The following is a 22,387-nucleotide window of genomic DNA, read 5'->3' as shown; positions in this document are numbered from 1 at the left end:
AACCATGCCATCACAAATTCATGCCATCACAAATTCATGCCATCGCCAAATTCATGCCATCACAAATTCATGCCATCACAAATTCATGCCATCACAAATTCATGCCATCACAAATTCATGCCATCACAAATTCATGCCATCACAAATTCATGCCATCACAAATTCATGCTATCACAAATTCATGCCATCACAAATTCATGCCATCACAAATTCATGCCATCACCATCACAAATTCATGCCATCACAACCATGCCATCACAAATTCATGCCATCACAAATTCATGCCATCACAAATTCATGCCATCACAAATTCATGCCATCACAAATTCATGCTATCACAAATTCATGCCATCACAAATTCATGCTATCACAAATTCATGCCATCACAAATTCATGCCATCACAAATTCATGCAATCACAAAATCATCCCATATGCCATCACAAATTACGCCATCACAAATTCATGCCATCACAACCATGCTTTCACAAATTCATGCCATCACAACCATGCCATCACAACCATGCCATCACAAATTCATGCCTTCACAAATTCATGCTCTCACAAATTCATGCTTTCAATAATTCATGCTTTCACAAATTCATGCCATCACAAATTCATGCTATCACAAATTCATGCTTTCACAAATTCATGCCATCACAAATTCATGCTATCACAAATTCATGCTATCACAACCATGCCATCACAAATTCATGCCATCACAAATTCATGCCATCACAAATTCATGCCATCACAAATTCATGCCATCACAAATTCATGCTTCACAAATTCATGCCATCACAAATTCATGCCATCACAACCACGCCATCACAAATTCATGCCATCACAACCATGCTTCACAAATTCATGCCATCACAAATTCATGCTTTCACAAATTCATGCCATCACAACCATGCCATCACAAATTCATGCTTTCACAAATTCATGCCATCACAAATTCATGCCATCACAACCATGCCATCACAAATTCATGCCATCACAACCATGCCATCACAAATTCATGCCATCACAACCATGCCATCACAACCATGCCATCACAAATTCATGCCATCACAAATTCATGCCATCACAAATTCATGCCATCACAACCATGCCATCACAAATTCATGCCATCACAAATTCATGCCATCACAAATTCATGCCATCACAAATTCATGCCATCACAAATTAATGACATCAAAAATTCATGCCATCACAAATTCATGCCATCAAATTCCATGCCATCACAAATTCATGCCATCACAAATTCATGCAATCACAAATTCATGCAATCACAAATTCATGCAATCACAAATTCATGCTTTCACAACCATGCTTCACAAATTCATGCCATCACAAATATGCCATCACAAATTCATGCCATCACAAATTCATGCCATCACAAATTCATGCTTTCACAACCATGCTTCACAACCATGCCATCACAAATTCATGCCATCACAAATTCATGCTATCACAAATTCATGCCATCACAAATTCATGCTTTCACAAATTCATGCCATCACAAATTCATGCTATCACAAATTCATGCTTTCACAAATTCATGCCATCACAAATTCATGCCATCACAAATTCATGCCATCACAAATTCATGCCATCACAAATTCATGCTATCACAAATTCATGCCATCACAAATTCATGCCATCACAAATTCATGCCATCACAAATTCATGCCATCACAAATTCATGCCATCACAAATTCATGCCATCACAAATTCATGCCATCACAAATTCATGCTTTCACAAATTCATGCCATCACAAATTCATGCCATCACAAATTCATGCCATCACAAATTCATGCTTTCACAAATTCATGCTTTCACAAATTCATGCTTTCACAAATTCATGCCATCACAAATTCATGCTATCACAAATTCATGCCATCACAAATTCATGCCATCACAAATTCATGCTTTCACAAATTCATGCTATCACAAATTCATGCTTTCACAAATTCATGCCATCACAAATTCATGCTTTCACAAATTCATGCCATCACAAATTCATGCTTTCACAAATTCATGCCATCACAAATTCATGCCATCACAAATTCATGCCATCACAAATTCATGCTATCACAAATTCATGCCATCACAAATTCATGCTTTCACAAATTCATGCTATCACAAATTCATGCCATCACAAATTCATGCTTTCACAAATTCATGCTATCACAAATTCATGCTTTCACAAATTCATGCTTTCACAAATTCATGCCATCACAAATTCATGCCATCACAAATTCATGCAATCACAAATTCATGCTTTCACAAATTCAGCTTGGTCCAGAGTTCGTGGGGGATTCTAGTTATATCTTCTGTATACATAAAGTGGTCTTCAAGTTGTTGTTTTGTATTTTTAATTAGCTCATGTTGAACTAAAATTAAAAATGAAGGTACTAGATATAATGTTTATGGAAGTGAAAGTATTTTGTGAGTGAAAACAATGTCTGGAGCTGGCCAGAATAGAGGAGGGGCTGAAATAATCACGGAGAATAAAACTAATTGAAACTCAAGGTGCGTCAAATCAAAGGGTTAATCCCACGGGTGCCAAACAATGTGTCAGCGGATTTAAAAAAGATAAACATCTCACTCACCAATAAGAATCTGGAGGAGGCTGCTTGGTGCCATCTGTGGTGTGAGGTGGCTGGAGATGAGGATGAGGAGTGCCAGCTGACATACTTCTCAAGGGTGCCAAGTAAGGGGTCATAGGGAGGCACTGAGCCCCTGAAGTGAGCCTGGCACAGCCCCTCCAGAGACAGACCAAGTACCTCCAGCCGCCTCTTCAGGTTGGGGTGCTTGGTGAGGTCTGAAAAGTGAGGGAAACAGTTTTGGTGTGTGAGTGAGCAAGTTCAATGTCCTTGGTTAGTTTAGTTTCTGTGAGACACACAACATCTGGTTCCTTTTCTTTGAGGTAATCCCCTAGCTCTGATTTGTAATATATCATCCCATCTATGTGCACCTCCACTGACCAGTGTTCAGCGTGCCTGACAAAGACTCCTCAGACCTGGGTTCGAATCCCAGCTTGGGCAGTCGGCGTGCAGCTCGCCCAGCTGTTCATCCTCCCACTCAGGCTGGTTGATAAAAGGGAAACCTAGGGGAAGTAAACTGTAGGAATCCCAGACTTCATGTTGGCCTGTGCCCGGGGTGCCAGGCACTTACCCGCCACAGGCTCACAGGGCCAACAGTTCTGAGCTGAGCACTGCAGCCACACACAGCTATACCATAAACACCCAACTGTACCTTTTACCAATCTACGCTGGTGTGCATAATCATAAGTCCCTTTTCTTCCTACTCTTATTTCCTTTTCTGCACCTTGGTCAGTCTCATACACACGGGAGTACATAGAACAAGGAATGCGAGGAAAAGGTATGAGAAGTAAATAAAAAATGAAGATAAGACATATTGTTCTGTGCATGAGTGTGTGCCAGAAAAATGTTACACATGAATTTAAGGAAAACAGGAAATAAGAAAACCATGACAATGTAGACTTGACCTAATCATCTAAGGACACACACACACACACACACACACTCACCAGGAAGGGAGACAGCAGGGTCACCACAACAGGTCAGCAGACAGGAAAACACACACACACACACACACTCACCAGGAAGGGAGACAGCAGGGTCACCACAACAGAAGGTCAGCAGACAGGAAAACACACACACACACACACACTCACCAGGAAGGGAGACAGCTGGGTCACCACAACAGAAGGTCAGCAGACAGGAAAACACACACACACACACACACTCACCAGGAAGGGAGACAGCTGGGTCACCACAACAGAAGGTCAGCAGACAGGAAAACACACACACACACACACACACTCACCAGGAAGGGAGACAGCAGGGTCACCACAACAGAAGGTCAGCAGACAGGAACACACACACACACACACACACTCACCAGGAAGGGAGACAGCAGGGTCACCACAACAGAAGGTCAGCAGACAGGAAAACACACACACACACACACACACTCACCAGGAAGGGAGACAGCTGGGTCACCACAACAGAAGGTCAGCAGACGGTTGAGGTCACCCATAAGCTTGAGCTCCCATGGCCTGGACAGCACAGGATGGGGAGAAATGACCTTGCCAAGAGGGTCAACCTGCCTGCTGAGCCACCCAACCTCCACGATGAACCTGAAGGAGAGATTTAAACAGATTTACAAAGATAATCAGACCACACAGACACTATGGTCCAGACTAAATGGTCTATCCTGAAACCTAAGTGATATTATATGAAATCAAATGCCACCAAGACTTTGCATTTCTACTTCAGTGAATATTAAGCTGAAGGAAGTGTCGGTCAAGCTTGTTTTTAAGTGTTTTAGTGCGTTGAGTGTGTTTAGTGTGTTTTAATATAAGTCCTTGGGCGTCACAAGGCTACAAGCACCACATCAGCCAGTATAGATATTTTGCTTACAATGGGTTCTGTCAAGTGTAAAAAAAAGCAGAGAAGAAAATAAGGAAAAATATAATTAAAAAATCATTAGATAAAATTAAACCTCAGCACATTTGACCAGCCTCATCCACTTATTGAATCAGAAGAACGGATGAAAGTAAGGACGTAAAAGAAGAAGAGTGAAAAAAAAAAAAGATACATAATGGAACTTGTAAATAAAAAATGAAAGAATAAAATGAATAAAAATGAATCAAAAAAAGACCTACCTCATCCATTCATCGAAGGAGAATAGCGGATGAGCCTTCAGGTCCCCACCACCACCACCACCGCCCTTCCCACCACCATTCACCCTCGCCGCAACCACAGAAAGGTGATGTTCGGAGGAATCGTTTAGGCCGCACAAAATCTTTAGGGTGACGAGGAGAGCTGCAGCCGCCTGACACTCAACAGCCGGCACCTCCCCCTTCCTCAGCCCCTCCTCCGACAGCCCGTGCTTCTGAGGGAGGAGGAGACGCTTGGACGCTATTTCCTCGGACATTCTGGTGGTGTCTTCTGAGGGGGGAGTGAAGGAGTGAAGGCAAGGATGATTTCAGGTACATTCACTATTATTATTATTATTATTATTATTATTATTATTATTTTTTACAGTAGAGGAAGCAACTCAAGGGAAATAACAAATGGAAACAAGAAAGCCTGTTAATCACTGCTTCTACTTAAATCTACTACTACCACTACTACTACTGATACCATTCCACTATTCTCCCACTCACACCAACCACCACTACAGCCACCCTCCCCTCCATCCATCCACTTACCCACCACACAAAGAGACCTAACCAGCAAAGTATAAGACTACCAATCACGTCATTCCGCTGTTCTTCCACTCAACAACCACCAATGTCACCCTCCCCTCCATCCATCCACTCACCCACCACACATATAGACCTAACCAGCTGAATATAAGACTACCAATCACACCATCCACTATTCCTCCACCTACACCAACCACCACTACTGTCACCCTCCATCCACCCCCTCTACTTCCATCCACTACACAAACCACCAACTCAACACCTTCCATCACCCATCCACACCACCACAAACAGACACCAAGATATAACTCACCACCAAAATGACCCCCTCCATCACCCACCCACCCACCTGGCAGCCGGAGCACATCCACCAGTCGCTTGATGATCTGCCCAGCTGAGGGAAATGGGACGGCCTGCAGGGAGAGAGCGAGGGCCAGGTGGCATGCGGCCCTCCTGACGGCAGCTGACGACGGCACTTTTGGCACCTTTACGAAGACCGGGCAGCGTGCCACGTGGCTCCGCAAGACGGTGTTGACGGTGAAGTGTGCAGACGGGAAGGGAATGCGCCCACTCTCACACCACCTGAAGGAGTAATCAGAATTTTCTTTTTTATATATATTTTTTTTTTTACAGCAGAGGAGGCAGCTCAAGAGGAAAAAACAGGAACAGCAACAAAAAGGGACTTGCTCTAACGAAAGAAAACAGAACGAGAAATCAGAGTAGAGGTCAAGGTTTTTTGTGTGTGGTTATCAATTCAAAAACAAGGAGGAAGAAGTTAGCGAGGTGCCAGAAGGGTGAGTGGAAGGGATGAAGGAGAGTGGTAGGGAAGAGTGATGTTACCCAAATAGATCATCCCAGTTTTGAGTTCGTGGCTGTCATCTTAAAAACAGGAAGGAGAAAGGGAGAGAGACAAGAGGGGTGAGTGGAAGGGATGAAGGAGTGGTAGGGAAGAGTGACGCTACCCAAATAGATCGTCCCAGTTTTGAGTTCGTGGTTGTCATCTTAAAAACAGGAAGGAAAAAATGAGTGGAAGGGATGAAGGAGAGTGGTAGGGAAGAGTGACGCTACCCAAATAGATCATCCCAGTTTTGTGTTCATGGTTGTCATCTTAAAAACAGGAAGGAAAAAATGACTGCAAGGGATGAAGGAGAGTGGTAGGAAAGAGTGACGCTACCCAAATAGATCATCCGAGTTTTTTGTGTTCGTGGTTGTCATCTTAAAAGCAGGAAGGAAAAAATGAGTGGAAGGGATGAAGGAGAGTGAGGGTGGGAGGAAGAGTGTGGGAGGTTGAGTTTTAGTGTGGAGAGAGGGTCATACGAATAGAGAGACACTGTATAGCCACACCATACTCTCCCTCACCACCACAACCTACACAATCATCACCAACCATCCCAACACCAGACCACATCACCACCACTAAACCACCAACCACATCACTCACCAGAGGATGTCCATGAGTAACACCTCCTGCCCGGTAAAGAGGAGAGCCAGGTAGAGGAGAGCTAGGAGAAGGGTCAGCATGTTTGGCAAGGACCAGAGCTTGTAGGGAGGCTGCTGAACTTCACCCTGGCGACCTTCAGTGATCTTCTTGTTGCCGATACTGCCATTTTTGTTTGTCACCTTCGTCGTTCCTGTTCTTGTTGCTGTTTTCCCTCCTGTTGCAATAAGAACGCATTAGATAGAGTACTTGTTTTAATTACTCATTGCCTTTATTCCTGTTCTGTTCCTGTTTTCCCTCCTGTTGCAGTAAGAACACATTGGAAATACTACATGTTTTTATAGGCCTTAAAAATTAAATGCTCGTCTTATTCTTAGTGTGATTGTCATTCTTATTCATTGCCTTTATTCCTCAGTCAGTCAACCAGTCAAGGAATTAGTGTGTCTACAAGTCAATCAGCTGGTTAGTCAATCTATCAATCAGTCAGTCAATTATTTAATCAGTGAGTCAGTCAGTCAAACAGTCAAGAAATTAGTGTGTCAACAAATCAATCTGTAAATCAGTCAGTCAGTCAATCAAATAATCAATCAGTCAATGAGTCAAATAATCAATCAGTCAGTCAATCATTCAATCAGTGAGTCAGTCAGTCAACCACTCCATCAATTAGTGTGTCGACAAATCAATCTGTAAATCAATCAGTCAGTCAATCAAATAATCAATCAGTCAATGAGTCAAATAATCAATCAGTCAGTCAATCATTCAATCAGTGAGTCAGTCAGTCAACCACTCCATCAATCAGTGTGTCTACAAATCAATCTGTAAATCAATCAGTCAGTCAATCAAATAATCAATCAGTCAGTCAATCAAATAATCAATCAGTCAGTCAATCATTCAATCAGTCAATGAGTCAAATAATCAATCAGTCAACTAATACTTAAGTTGCTGGTGGAGATAGGTTTGAAATTTTACTTTTTGTCTCTGTTGTTTTAGCTCTTCTTCTCTGAGGCGGCCGTGGCGGAGGTGGTGGAGGAGGAGGAGGAGGCGCCGTTTCTGCCTCGCTTCCGTTTCTTCTCTTCCATTTCTTGTGTCTGGTCGTGTGCGTGCTCCTTATCTGCCTGCGTCTGTGTGTCCCAAAGTTGACGGGACCTCCCTTCCCCTCTGTGCCTGTCTCTCTGCTGGTCTGTGTGTGTGTGTGTCTTGCTTCACTGGTTTTTAGGGGTGTAGTTTTTTCCTCACTCTCACTGTTTGGTGGAGAGAGGAGAAAGAGCAAAAATATCACAAAAAGGTTAATCTGTGTGTGTGTGTGTGTGTGTGTGTGAGTGTGAGTGTGTGTGTGTGTATCTTGCTTCATTGGTTTTTAGGGGTGTATAGTTCTTTCCTCACTCTCACTGTTTGGTGGAGAGAGGAGAAAGAGCAAAAATATCACAAAAAGGTTAATCTGTGTGTGTGTGTGTGTGTGTGTGTGTGTGTGTGTGTGTGTGTGTGTGTTTGTATAATAGCTACCTCTCTCCTCCTTCTGGTTATATATATGATGGAAAGAATAAAGGAAATAGCGTATAATTTTGCAGCATTAGAGAAAGATATCCATTTATAGATTTCATTTTATAGAACTACATTACATAGATTACAGTAATAGATATAAAAATACAATAACAAATTACATAAGCCCTACAAATTTAACAGAGAGCAAAAATTTATGTAAGAATATTGTGACCTAATCTAATTTCCATGACCTCTGTATGACCCCCTAGTAACCCAAGATGACCTAATATATCTTATTCTTTGACCATCTCCTTGATTATCTTTGTGACCTCTCTGTGACCCCTAGTAACCCAAGATGACCTAATATATCTTTTTCTTTGACCATCTCCTTGATTATCATATCTTTGTGACCTCTAGTAACCCAAGATGACCTAATATATCTTTTTCTTTGACCATTTCCTTGATTATCATATCTTTGTGACCTCTCTGTGACCCCTAGTAACCCAAGATGACCTAATATATCTTTTTCTTTGACCATTTCCTTGATTATCATATCTTTGTGACCTCTCTGTGACCCCTAGTAACCCAAGATGACCTAACATATCCTTTTCTTTGACCATCTCCTTGATTGTTTTATCTTTGAGACCTCTCTGTGACCCCCTAGTAACCCAAAATGACCTAACATATCCTTTTCTTTGACCATCTCCTTGATTGTTTTATCTTTGTGACCTCTCTGTGACCCCTAGTAACCCAAGATGGCCTAATATATCTCTTTCTGTGACCTAACATCATCTAAGAAAGTATGCTCAAGAATTCTGTGACCTAATCTAACCTCCATGACCTTTCTATGACCCTCTAGTGACCCAGGATGACCTAATATATCTCTCTCTAAGACCTGACATCTTAACCTAACAAAACATACACAAACATCTACATGACCCGATGACTTATGACCTGAATGTAACCTGATGACCTCCCTAACCCTCCATGTGGCAAAGCTTGACCTGACCTGACCTGGTGAGGAGGTGGTAGTGATGTGGTTTGTACTCCTTATCAGATCCACTTGAGTCTATAATATCTTCCACCTCCTCCTCCTCCTTCTCTTCTTCTTCCTCCACTTCCTTCTCCAGTAATGTTGGGAGTGAATTTTTGTGGTGAATGTGGTTGTTCTGTGGAGTGTGTGGTGTTAGTGTTGTAGAAGTAGTAGTAGTAGTAGTAGTAGTAGTAGTAGTAGTAGTAGTAGTAGTAGTAGTAGTAGTAGTAGTAGTATCAGCAGTTTAGGTGGATTTTAAAAGGGCATTTGATAAATCTTCACACTAGAAATTACTTAACAAAATCAACAACTAAAGGTCTCTCTCTCTCTCTCTCTCTCTCTCTCTCTCTCTCTCTCTCTCTCTCTCTCTCTCTCTCTCTCTCTCTCTCTCTCTCTCTCTCACCTGCTGCTGAAGTGCTTTGATTCTGGAGGACCTGCGGCGCTGATGGAAGGAGGAGGAGGGGGGGGAAGAGGAGGAAGAGGAGGAGGAGGAGGAGGAGATGAAGGGAGAGGAGGAGGGGAAGCTGTAGCCTTCTCCTCCATCACTACCATCATCATTACTTCTATTACCACTATTAGTCCTTTTCATGATATCAAGGCCCTTCTTTTCCTTCTTCCCCTCCCTGTCGTCTTTCCCTCTTGGCTCTAAGGCTGTGGTGGTGGCCATTCTTATCTGTAAGTGTGGTAAAAGATGTATTTGAGGCAAAGTTTTTATCAAGAAAACCTACCCACTAATTTCTCTTAACCCGGTACCAGCGACGGGCCAAAATTTGTGGCTGTACCGTGTAGCAGCGATGGGCCAAAATTTGTGGCTGTACCGTGTAGCAGCGATGGGGTAAATTTGTGGCTGTACCGTGTAGCAGCGATGGGGTAAATTTGTGGGTGTACCGTGTAGCAGTGATGGGCCAAAATTTGTGGGTGTACCGTGTAGCAGTGATGGGCCAAAATTTGTGGGTGTACCGTGTAGCAGTGATGGGCCAAAATTTGTGGGTGTACCGTGTAGCAGTGATGGGCCAAATTTGTGGCTGTACCGTGTAGCAGCGACGGGACAAATTTGTGGCTGTACCATGTAGCAGCGACGGGACAAATTTGTGGCTGTACCATGTAGCAGCGACGGGACAAATTTGTGGCTGTACCATGTAGCAGCGACGGGACAAATTTGTGGGTTTCCCGTGTAGCAGCGACGGGCCAAATTTGTGCCATGATTTTAACCCAAAAAAATAGATGCTACATAAACTAATCACAAATGCTTTGATATATATTATGAAATGGTTTGTGTGAGGGGTGATTTTTTCTCATTTTTCTCGCTTAGAGGGACCATTAAGAATCATGATCCCCGCTGCTACCAGGTTAAAGTACCTGCATTTTAAACTTAAACTGCGTCTTTCCACAGCGAGGTATACGATAGATTCCCAGTGGCCAGCTTGTCAGAACCAAAACACACACACAAGATAAGATGGCACCACTATAAACACTTGCCTGCGCCATGACGGGCTGGGGCCGAACACCATCCAGGCCCGTCAAGCAAGCCTACCGTTACTATAGGCATAGACGTAAAAAAAATAAAAATAAAAATAAAATAAAATAATCAAGAAAACATGTGATAAGGATGTACGATAATTCATTTTCCAAACAGAGCTGTTGGCATTACCAGATGAAGCTGTGTGTGTCAACAACATACACAGATTTAAAAAACTGTATGACAAAATGGCTTAAAAATAGGGATAATACAAGCCTGCTCAATCCTGTAAAAATATAATTAGGTAAGAACACACACACACACACACACACACACACACACACACACACACACACACAGAAATATAGCTTCCCACAAAGAAATATAGAGGTTTGGAACAGACTAAGTGAGGATGTAGTATCAGCGAAGAATGTGCAAAGCCTTAAAGAAAAGTTGGATAAATGCAGATACGGAGACGGGACCATGCAACCATAAAACCCAGGCCCTGTAAAACTACATCTAGGTAAATACAACTAGGTAAATACAACTAGGTAAATACAACTAGGTAAATACAACTAGGTAAATACAACTAGGTAAATACAACTAGGTAAATACAACTAGGTAAATACAACTAGGTAAATATAACTAGGTAAATACAACTAGGTAAATACAAATAGGTAAATACAGGTAAATACAACTAGGTAAATACAACTAGGTAAATACTAGGTAAATACAACTAGGTAAATACAACTAGGTAAATACAACTAGGTAAATACAACTAGGTAAATACAACTAGGTAAATACAACTAGGTAAATACAACTAGGTAAATACAACTAGGTAAATACAACTAGGTAAATACAACTAGGTAAATACAACTAGGTAAATACAACTAGGTAAATACAACTAGGTAAATATAACTAGGTAAATACAACTAGGTAAATACAACTAGGTAAATACAACTAGGTAAATACAACTAGGTAAATACAACTAGGTAAATACAACTAGGTAAATACAACTAGGTAAATATAACTAGGTAAATACAACTAGGTAAATACAACTAGGTAAATACAACTAGGTAAATACAACTAGGTAAATATAACTAGGTAAATACAACTAGGTAAATACAACTAGGTAAATATAACTAGGTAAATACAACTAGGTAAATATAACTAGGTAAATACAAGTAGGTAAATATAACTAGGTAAATACATCTAGGTAAATACAACTAGGTAAATACAACTAGGTAAATATAACTAGGTAAATATAACTAGGTAAATACAACTAGGTAAATACAACTAGGTAAATATAACTAGGTAAATACAACTAGGTAAATACAACTAGGTAAATACAACTAGGTAAATATAACTAGGTAAATACAACTAGGTAAATATAACTAGGTAAATACAACTAGGTAAATACAACTAGGTAAATATAACTAGGTAAATACAACTAGGTAAATACAACTAGGTAAATACAACTAGGTAAATACAACTAGGTAAATATAACTAGGTAAATATAACTAGGTAAATACAACTAGGTAAATATAACTAGGTAAATATAACTAGGTAAATATAACTAGGTAAATACAACTAGGTAAATACAACTAGGTAAATACAACTAGGTAAATACACACACACCTTGCTGGGGGGGAGATTAGGGTGTGTTGATGCAAGCGTTGGTTTCTGGCTCAGACTGTCAATAAGGCTCTGCATGCTGACAGGATAGATAAGTTAGCTATTAGAGGTCATGACATGGTATGGGATAAGGAAGATGTTTATACTTTAATTAAAAATATATATCATTATCATCAAATCACTATGCTTGAATATTTAGCTATGATAAAAATAATAATAATAATGATAATAATTCTAAAACAGTAGTAATAATTCTAACTGATAATAAGAGGGATTATACTACAAATAATAAGTATGATAATTAAGGATTACCTAATATACATATACAGAGAGAGAGAGAGAGAGAGAGATATCAGCAATGACCATTGACACAAAACTTAGAGTACCAGATAAGACATTTCCTCTCTCTCTCTCTCTCTCTCTCTCTCTCTCTCTCTCTCTCTCTCTCTCTCTCTCTCTCTCTCTCTCTCTCTCTCTCTCTCTCTCTCACCCAGCATTCCCCTTCCTCATCTTGGCCAGCGGGAGAACCACAGCATCACAGCGTCTCAGGAACAGCACCCAGAGAACAGCCACCGTGGACCTCAGCCCCTCATCAGAGCACCCCACAGCACCGCCCTCAGCACCCAGCCCCCGCAGCGCTGCACACCACTCCCACAGCACTCTGGCATAGGCTTCCAGCAGCACATCGTCAGCCTGTGTACACAATTATGCATATTTCTTACATTAGCCCTACAAAATTAACAAGGAGGTAAAACACACAAATAAAGGGCCGGGGTGAGGAAAATGAGATATGGACACTAACCTAATCTAATCTCTGGGACCTCTATTTTAACACCCACTAGTAACCTAAGCAAAGGAGGCAGCTCAAGGGCAAAAATGAAGAAAAAAACAACAGCCAAAGAAGCCCACTATATATATCCACTGCTCTGACAGAAGAGAAAGAACGAGACTACACATACAGAGATATTTAGGCCTATACTATAATAATTAAATATATACTTATCTTCATTTACTTTTTCTTTTACCATGTACCCCATTATTTTCTGTATAAGCATATCTTTCTATCTATACCTATTACCTGTCTTCTTTACATTCTATCTTCTATCGAGCTTTTAACCAATCCATCTACATATCTGTCAATCTACCTATGTGTAGTTTATCATCTACCTAGGTTATTATACTGAATTATTTTTATAACAATCACTATATTATTATGAATAGCAGTAATAGCAGTGGTGGTTGTAGTAATTAAGTTGCAATAAGGGTACCAGTAATAGTAGTAATAGTAATAGTAGTGGTAGTAGTAGTAGTAGTAGTAGTAGTAGTAGTAGTAGTAGTAGTAGTAGTAGTAGTAGTAGTAGTAGTTTAAGTAGTAACGGAAATCACACCCCATGCATTGCCCCAAGATCTAAACACAGCTCAGAGCATTTCCATTGGATCCCTGATAACAAAGATATGCCATGAATTAGATAAAAAAAAACACTAGAAACTAATATACTGATAAGACAAGAAGATAAAATGTTATATAGATTAGATAAAAGTTCACACACACACACACACACACACATGCATACTGCCATCAATATATTATAAGACACAAAACGTATATATGCTTGCAAGACTCGTATGGAACCTGTTTGTGAGTCATGTACCTTATAAGGAATTCCATGTCTCCACTGTCCTGCTTGTCCTTGCATTATAGGATTTTTTTTTTATTCCTCTTATTCACGACTATTTTTTTTTAGCTTCTTTTAATCGTTCCTGTTCTTGTTCTCCCGTCTCCTCCTTTATTTCCTGTTCATCTCCTCCTCCTCTTTGTTAATATGGGTGTAATTCATAAAAGTCCACACACAAACACACGTACACTGTCATCAATATACGCCACAAAACGTATATAAGCTTCCAACACTCGTATGGAACCTGTATGTGTCACTTTTAATGTAATTCCATGATGCCTCCACTGTCCTGCTTGTCCTTGTATTACAGGTTGGGTGTAATTCATAAAAGTTCACACACAAACACACGTACACTGTCATCAATATATGCCACAAAACGTATATAAGCTTCCAACACTCGTATGGAACCTGTATGCGAGTCACTTTTAATGTAATTCCATGATGCCTCCACTGTCCTGCTTGTCCTTGCATTATAGGTTGGGTGTAATTCATAAAAGTTCACACACAAACACGTACACTGTCATCAATATATGCCACAAAACGTATATAAGCTTCCAACACTCGTATGGAACCTGTATGTGAGTCACCTTCAAGGAATTTCATAATGCCTCCACTGTCCTGTTTGTCCTTGCATTACAGGTTGGGTGTAATTCATAAAAGTTCACACACAAACACACGTACACTACCATCAATATATGCCACAAAACGTATATAAGCTTCCAACACTCGTATGGAACCTGTGTGAGTCACTTTCAAGGAATTTCATAATGCCATCGATCCTGTCCAATTTGTCCTTGTATTATAGATAGGATGGGTGTAATTGAATATTTAACATGTTGCTTATATATCACCTCACACTCGAGTCTTACGTATGGTTAACGCAAAGAAAACTACAATATCCCTTCCATAAAAAAGTTCCTCTGCTCAATCGACGCCATATATGACCCTTCCCAAACACGTATTGTACATGACCGGCCGCTGTTCCTGCCAATACGTTTTCTCCTGCAACCCTCAAGTCCCTCAATAGGAAAGAATGTACGGATTAAAACAAGCATTAAAATAGCCATGAAGGATATGTATGGAAGGGAAGAAAGGGGGAATCTATTATATACGCTCTAGACTTCAAATATACTTGTAATTCACGTTAAAGAGTTCACTATGGTCTTGTTAACCGTCCTGCGTGTAATTATAGGACCAATAGGAATGAAGGATGACAAATTATATCCTGCATGAGTGTGTATATACCCACCTTGGCCATGCTGAGAAATATCTATAGGGAAGAATAAGCAAAATCAATTAATTCAAAGATAATTATGAAGTTTGGGAAGAATTACGAAGTTTGGGAATAGTGACAATAATAGAAAAAAAGTAACAATCAGTCTGTATAGTCGAAAGATGAATAAAAAAAAATCAAGTAAAAAATCAAATCAATACAGTGGAAGTAAAATTTTTGAAGTCGAATAAATAATAATAAAGAAATAGACTGGAAAATGTTAAATGAGGGAGACATTCAGCAATAAAAGAAAAAAAAGAAGATCGATCATTTCAGTCAGGAGAAAATTAAATATGAAACACTAATAATAATAAAGAAATAGACTGGAAAATGTTAAATGAGGGAGACATTCAGCAATAAAAGAAAAAAAAGAAGACCGATCATTTCAGTCAGGAGAAAATTAAATATGAAACACTAATAATAATAATAAAGAAATAGACTGGAAAATGTTAAATGAGGAAAACATTCAGCAATAAAAGAAAAAAAAGAAGATCGATCATTTCAGCCAAGAGAAAATTAAATATGAAACACTAATAATAATAAAGAAATAGACTGGAAAATGTTAAATGAGGGAGACATTCAGCAATAAAAGAAAAAAAAGAAGATCGATCATTTCAGTCAGGAGAAAATTAAATATGAAACACTAATAATAATAAAGAAATAGACTGGAAAATGTTAAATGAGGAAAACATTCAGCAATAAAAGAAAAAAAGAAGATCGATCATTTCAGTCAGGAGAAAATTAAATATGAAACAAAGGCGTTGAATTGTTATGTGGATATATGTACCTTCATAGTACTATGCTTGGATTTTTTTTTGATAAGGAATAGCCTATATATTACCTACCATTTTAGTTGTAGTACCTACGCTTGGAAAATTATAAAACTAAAAATAAATGAATCATATGAACGGCTAGCTGATATTGCTGATGATAATACCGTACAACTATTACATATGTTATCATAAAGAAAAATCGTATAAACAATAATAAATATATCATGAACGGCTCCTATTGCTGCTACTTAGGCTATTAATGATGGCACAACTATTATATATATTTTTTATCATAAAGAAAAATCGTATAAACAATAATAAATATATCATGAATTACGTACGGCCCATGCATAGGCTATTATACATTAAATTTTCTGCTGCTTTTACTAGTGATGATAATTAATATACCGTACAATTAACTACTATTTTTTTCAATAATACCACGAAAGCCTAGTATATATATTGATTGATTGATAGTTTATTGTTACAAGTAAACAACAAAGAAGGGAATTGCATTGAATTATTTATTGTTGTAAAAGAAGGGAGGAGCATATATTATCGAGTGCATGCATGTACGTGATGATCGACATATCCTGCCCATACGTTTTGGCAATAATATGAAGACAAAATAAAAATGGTCACATGCGTCAGCCAGCAGCCTATGAGTCACATCCCTTCAAGGCTATATGTGCATACGTGTTGGCAAAAAGGGCAATGGATGCACGTACGCCACCGCCTCCCTGACTCATAGAACTTCAAGGAAAGTGTGCACTCTAGGAAACTTTGAGACTTCTCTACCCACGCACCCAACCATTTAATCTCTCTCTCTCTCTCTCTCTCTTCCACATATGTCCCAGTCTCTCCCCTTCCACATTTTCTCCTGCACATTCCACATACTCCACTCTCCCTCCTTTCCTTCTCTCCCCTTCCACATTATCTCCTGCACATTCCACTCGCTACCCTTTCCACACACTCCACTCTCCCCTTCCACATTATCTCCTGCACATTCCACTCGCTACCCTTTCCACACACTCCACTCTCCCCTTCCACATTTTCTCCTGCACATTCCACTCGCTACCCTTTCCACACACTCCACTCTCCCCTTCCACATTTTCTCCTGCACATTCCACTCGCTACCCTCTCCACACACTCCACTCTCCCTCCTTTCCTTCTCTCCTGCACATTCCACTCGCTACCCTTTCCACACACTCCACTCTCCCTCCTTTCCTTGTCTCCCCATTCACAAGCATAAATAAATAAATACCATGACTATATATGTCCCACCCTTGGCCGCGCGGTCTGCCAGTCAGATTCACTCACTCAGTCTGTCACTCTCAGTCATTCTCATGCCAGCAAGATGGCGGAGACCTGTCAAATGTCGGGTGTTAAGTCAGGTCCAACGCAGACTCGCCCTGGGAATAAGCGAATGACCATAGTAGACTCATTTTTGGTTCAACTTTGAGACCATCAGCATTGTTAATCAGACATGTTGCTGAGCCTATTCCGGAAAAGTTTACAGAGATTAACGCTGCTTTAAAGACCTCCATGGTCCTACCCAAACTCTCTTGGTTGCTATGTTCTGTGTTTATGGTTATAATTTAGTGCATAGGTCTAAACCGTTCAAAGTTCATTGCTCATACTTATCAAATAGTAAGCCCTTTCTTGCCTCCTCATGTTACTGGGTTATTAGATCTTTGCCAACCTTTCTTGTTATGTGTATGGATGTATCAGTATACTATTAAATCATTTATAAATTCAGCATATATATGACCATTACAAGTTATCAGTGTTATCAGTAAATGTCCCTTCTTCCAATACCAGTAGTAGTTTAAATAGTAGTAGTTGCAGTGTAATAGAAATAGTGTTAGTAATTGTCTTTCCTCCTTCCATCTGACCTCAAGTTGGTATATCAAAAACGAGAAATCACATATCTTTTTTTATTTATAGCTTATTTTTTGTACCTTGTTGGAAAATATACGAAAACACATAAATGAACAAATAAATAAATGGTTCCAAGTCAATGGGAATGAAGTTAAGTGAAAAAAAAAGGAAAACTAAAGAACTAAAGCAATTCTAAATAAAAATATATGGAGGTATGAAAACGACCTATGCCATTAAACCAGGCAAATCACACTAATAAAAACTGTGGATGAGCTTGAAACCTAAAAATCATAATGCATCACCAAGCAAAAATTAAAGAAAAAAGGTACTCAGACCAAGCCAAGGAAGTTGAGAGCTCAAATACACCTACAGGAACAAGCATAATGTACCTAGTGACTAGAAATCAAACCTACACAGACTAGTAAATAGGCCTGTCATGACTAGTACAAGAGCAGACCCATCCTGACTAGCAAGAAATTAATGTACTGACTAGTTGCTAAAAATTAAACCTATGCTGACTAGTAAATAAGCCTGTCATGACTAGTATAAATAGACCCACCCTGACTAGCAAGAAATTAATGTACTGACTAGTTGCTAAAAATTAAACCTATGTGGACTAGTAAATAAGCCTGTCATGACTAGTATAAATAGACCCACCCTGACTAGTAAGAAATTAATGTACTGACTAGTTGCTAAAAATTAAATCTATGTGGACTAGTAAATAAGCCTGTCATGACTAGTATAAATAGACCCACCCTGACTAGTAAGAAATTAATGTAGTTACTAGTAAAAAAATAAACCTACTCAATAGTAAAAAATAAATGTATATTGACTAGTGAAAGGTAAATCCACCCTGACTAGTAAAAATGTATAGACTGGTAAATAAATAAAAACCAACATTCACTGATAAAAACAAACCTAGTGAACAGTAAAAAATAAATAATGGACCAATGTTTTGATAAATGGAGATAAGGTAAAACTAGGAAAATTTAACTACCCCAAACTAAGGTAAGCACTGAGATAAGGTTTAACTAGGAAAATATTGGTTAAGCTAAAGTGCAGAGGAAAACAATTCTAGGAAGATGGAAAATGGATGGATAGAGGGCTTCACAGAAGGAAGAAGTTAACTAGCAAACTAAAAACACAATGAATACAATCATTGAAAATATATAACTCTGCTCTAAAAGTATTTAACCATTAAATAAGTGATTATAGTAATGAGATGCATAAACCTCAAACCAAGTGTCTGTCTAGCTACCCACCACCTGAAAATAACTGATCTGCAGTGATAGCATTAAGTGACCAAAGTAAGTAGATATATGGGTAGACTGGATGAGTTTCATAACTGGTGCCTGTCCACCTACCACCTGAAAAGAAAAACATGGTTAACAGCTGCTGCACCGTCCTCCTTCTCCGGGTCTCCCAGCCGTGGCACGTCCAAGCAGGTTGGAGGGTGACAGTAGAGGCAGCCAGGCACACGAGTGGCTGGTGCCTGTTTCTGCTTCATTGCTGTCCACACACTGACCTGGAAGGAAAGAAAAAAATGAATAAATCTCTGCTGCAGGAAGGGAAATAAGAGGTTAGAACCTCATTGTCTCACCTGACAGTAGTGCAATTTATCTGGGGTTTGCAGGCAGTGCCTACCTTCCAATTGAGAAGAAAAATATGACTGGCAGCTTCTGCTGCATCTTCCTCCTCCTCCTCAGTGAATCTCACAGCTGTGACATGTCGAAGTAGGGAGAGCAGTGAAAGTAGAGCCAGTAGGCAGACTGGTTGCTTGACACCTTCCTGCTGGGGCCTGCTTCTGCTTTACTACTGTCCCCACACTGACCTGGATGGAATAAGGTATGCATTAACTCTACTGATGGGAGGCAGAGGTGGTCAGGATCATGTCATATCATTGTCTCAATCTGACAGTGCAAGCTGTGAGGGGCTTGCAAGGTGAGAAAGGGTGTGTGGAAGGTGCATGTAGTGTGAAAGTGTTGTGGGAGGGTGCGAGGACACCCATCAGGTGACATGTAAGTGTAGCGAGAAAAGTGGGCAAACATAGCCCTCCTTCCTCTCTGGGCAAGTGGTAGTAGAGAAGGGATGGCTGGGCAAAGCATGGGCAGGAGGCCTCTGTAGAGACGCCTGGCTGGGTGGTGTAGCTGCTGCTGCTGCCACTGCTACCGTCCCAGTGCTCGCCAAAGCTCTCTGGGTTTTTCCTTGCTGGGCTGCTGCTGCCACGGTGTTCACAAGCCATCGATGTTTATGCCGTGAACACTCAGCACCTGCAGCAAGTGTTCTTCCCGCTCCTTGCACTGATTCAGCTCCTCCAGCAGTCTGTCACGCTCGGCCACTGCCTTGGTCAGTTCATTGGACAGCTCCTGCCTCGCTGCCTTCTGTGCATCGCGGTGCTTCTTGGCGTTCACAGCGTTCTTCCGCTTCTTTTCCAGCTCGTTGTCAGGCAGGGGCCCCATCTCATACACCTTGGGCTTCTTGGGACGCCTGCGGCTGGGGGCCATGCCCTCAGGGTACTTGCGCTTCCGCCCGCGCTTCTTGGGGGCATCAACAGCCTGCTGGGGTGCAGGCGAGGTCACTGTCTCCTCCTGCCATGATGGTGAGGGAGACGGCAAAGTGGAGTCAGCAGGGGAGACAGTCAGGGACTCAAAGCTGACAGAATGCTCAGACAGATCCAGCTGTTGGGTGCTGGAGGGCTCAGGGCTGAGGGTCTGCTGGGGGTTGGCTGCTGGACAGAGGGTCTGCTGCAAGAATGGATCTGGGATGGCAGGCTGCAGGACCACGAACTCGGGGGAGGCAGGCTGGATGTCGGTGGCCTGCTGGGGGGAAGACACTGGGCTGGGGGTCTGCTGCAAGAAGAAATCAGGGACGGCGGGCTGCAGGACCAGGAACTCAGGGGAGCCGGGCTGGATGTCGAGACTGTAGTAGTCCTGGGGCTGGGGCTTGGGGCTGGCCTGCTGCACCACCACTGCGGGCAACGGACTCACGCCCACGCCGGCGTCACCACTAAGCTTGGTGGGGTCAAAGATGAAGTCCTCGCCGGCGGTCAGGCCCGTCACCTGGTCATAGACAACCTCTAGGCTGGCGGGCTGGGTAATCACGCCCATGCCGTTGTCACCACTAAACTTGGCGGCGTCAAACATTAAGTCCTCGCTGGCGGCCACGCCCATCATCTCGCCAATGACCACCTCTTGGCTGGCGGGCTGCACCACCACTGCTGGCTTGGGGCTGTCGAAGTCCTCGTTACTGGTGGCCAGCCTCGTAATCTCGTCGAAGTTGACCTCAAAGATGTCGTCCAGACAGTCGTCCAGAAGATCGATGGTGTCTTGCCTGGCCGTGAGAGCCATGTTGGGGCTGGCTGGCTGGCTGGCTGGCGATACACTCAAATATCTCAACTGCACTCCTCTCTTCACGCGTTCACACAACCTTGACTCTCGGAAAACTGCCGGGCAGAAAGGTTCTTGGCTTCGGAATCCTATAAACCCGAGGATACAGGCAGAAATACACGAGTACTGCTAGCACGCACTCCTCGCTGGGCGGCTGGGGTGTGTTTGAGGGCCAGGGTGCGGCTCGGCGTGTATCAGTGCGCCGCAGCCCCGCCCGGTGACGCGGTGCTCGGTGACGTTGCTGGCTCTCATTGGCCGTTTTAGGAGCAAAACGTATGAGCAACTTTCCCTTATCACTCACTCGTCCCATGATGATTTTCCGGGCTCATACGTTTCGTCAGCCTATTTTGTATCAGGCCAATTTTGCCACTTCGATTGATTGATTGATTTTATTTAGTGAGTGGCTGGCTATCTGGTTGACTGGTGGGTTGACTGGTTGCCTGGTGGGTTGATTGGCTGGCTGATTGCTTTTAAAGTGACTGTCTGTGACCGACTGGATGGCTGGCTGGTTGACTGGGTGACTGACTGGGTGGTTGACTGACTGGCTGATTGGTTGGCTGGTTGACTGGCTGATTGGTTGGTTGGCTGACTGTCTGGCTAGTCGGTTGACTGGCTGTCCCTCTGCCTGGCCGATCTGTTGCTGATCAGGTAGGCAGCACAGGCAGGCAAACAGGTGAGGGCAAGTGACGACAGGTGAGGGCAGCTGACGGCAAGTCACCTTACACTACGCACTCTTGGTCACTTCCCTGCATACACTTATATACTCCACCCAGCACTGAGCTCTGTCCCTCTGTGCACTTTGCCTCCACTGAATTTCCTTTCCTATTTTCTTCCCCTGCTTGAGCGCCGCCATGCGTGTTTACCTCCGCCAGCTCATGTAAATCCCGTTCCATAGTAATCCCCCGCCACACAATAAGCTAGGGGACCCGGGGCAATACCTAAATGAATGTTACCTCATGTAATAATCTGATCAGTCTTGCCTGTAATATTTACCTCTGACAAAATGAGCACTGCAGAGTCGAGATGAAGCAGACGGCCGCCAGTTTTCCCTCCTCACAGCTGCTATCCACTTACCCCGCTCTTCTGGATTCACTGAAAATCTATAAA

The 22,387-nt window shown here is 41.7% G+C and overlaps 2 protein-coding genes across 4 annotated transcripts in view; both read right to left on the bottom strand.

The window, feature by feature from the left end:
* Positions 1-15,218, bottom strand: part of LOC126986426 (uncharacterized) — a 55,500-nt gene extending 40,282 nt beyond the window's left edge. The window contains exons 1-12 of one of the 2 annotated variants that reach the window (XM_050842577.1): positions 14,705-15,218; positions 13,944-14,375; positions 12,782-12,984; positions 12,295-12,370; positions 9,601-9,870; positions 9,179-9,333; positions 7,652-7,923; positions 6,686-6,899; positions 5,594-5,826; positions 4,699-4,984; positions 4,010-4,170; positions 2,618-2,829 (exon numbers count right to left, since the gene is read on the bottom strand). In XM_050842577.1, the coding sequence (XP_050698534.1) occupies positions 2,618-2,829; positions 4,010-4,170; positions 4,699-4,984; positions 5,594-5,826; positions 6,686-6,899; positions 7,652-7,923; positions 9,179-9,333; positions 9,601-9,870; positions 12,295-12,370; positions 12,782-12,984; positions 13,944-13,988 (2,127 nt within the window). In that variant the 5' untranslated portion in view covers positions 13,989-14,375; positions 14,705-15,218. Of the gene's footprint in view, positions 1-2,617; positions 2,830-4,009; positions 4,171-4,698; positions 4,985-5,593; positions 5,827-6,685; positions 6,900-7,651; positions 7,924-9,178; positions 9,334-9,600; positions 9,871-12,294; positions 12,371-12,781; positions 12,985-13,943; positions 14,376-14,704 lie in introns of those variants that run through there. The other variant, XM_050842578.1, reaches the window with a different exon arrangement.
* Positions 15,219-17,936: 2,718 nt separating this feature from the next.
* LOC126986424 (uncharacterized) lies at positions 17,937-21,484 on the bottom strand. Of its 2 annotated transcripts, XM_050842576.1 has the most exons (3): positions 19,539-21,484; positions 18,502-19,419; positions 17,937-18,403 (listed from the first exon to the last, which is right to left on the bottom strand). In XM_050842576.1, exon 1 carries the CDS (start codon positions 21,239-21,241, stop codon positions 20,126-20,128), a length of 1,116 nt encoding a protein of 371 aa, XP_050698533.1. In that variant the 5' UTR covers positions 21,242-21,484; the 3' UTR covers positions 17,937-18,403; positions 18,502-19,419; positions 19,539-20,125. The 2 variants fall into 2 exon arrangements, with proteins under 2 accessions (XP_050698533.1, XP_050698532.1); XM_050842575.1 differs by having other exon boundaries at positions 17,937-19,419.
* Between the last annotated feature and the right edge of the window lie 903 nt (positions 21,485-22,387).

This window comes from Eriocheir sinensis, chromosome 61, assembly GCF_024679095.1.
Source record: "Eriocheir sinensis breed Jianghai 21 chromosome 61, ASM2467909v1, whole genome shotgun sequence".
Taxonomy (NCBI): domain Eukaryota; kingdom Metazoa; phylum Arthropoda; class Malacostraca; order Decapoda; family Varunidae; genus Eriocheir; species Eriocheir sinensis.
This window is presented reverse-complemented; position numbering and strand designations above follow the sequence as displayed.

Excerpts from the sequence above, each read along its gene's own strand:
- LOC126986424 (XM_050842575.1), bottom strand. The coding sequence starts at position 21,241 with ATGGCTCTCACGGCCAGGCAAGACACCATCGATCTTCTGGACGACTGT.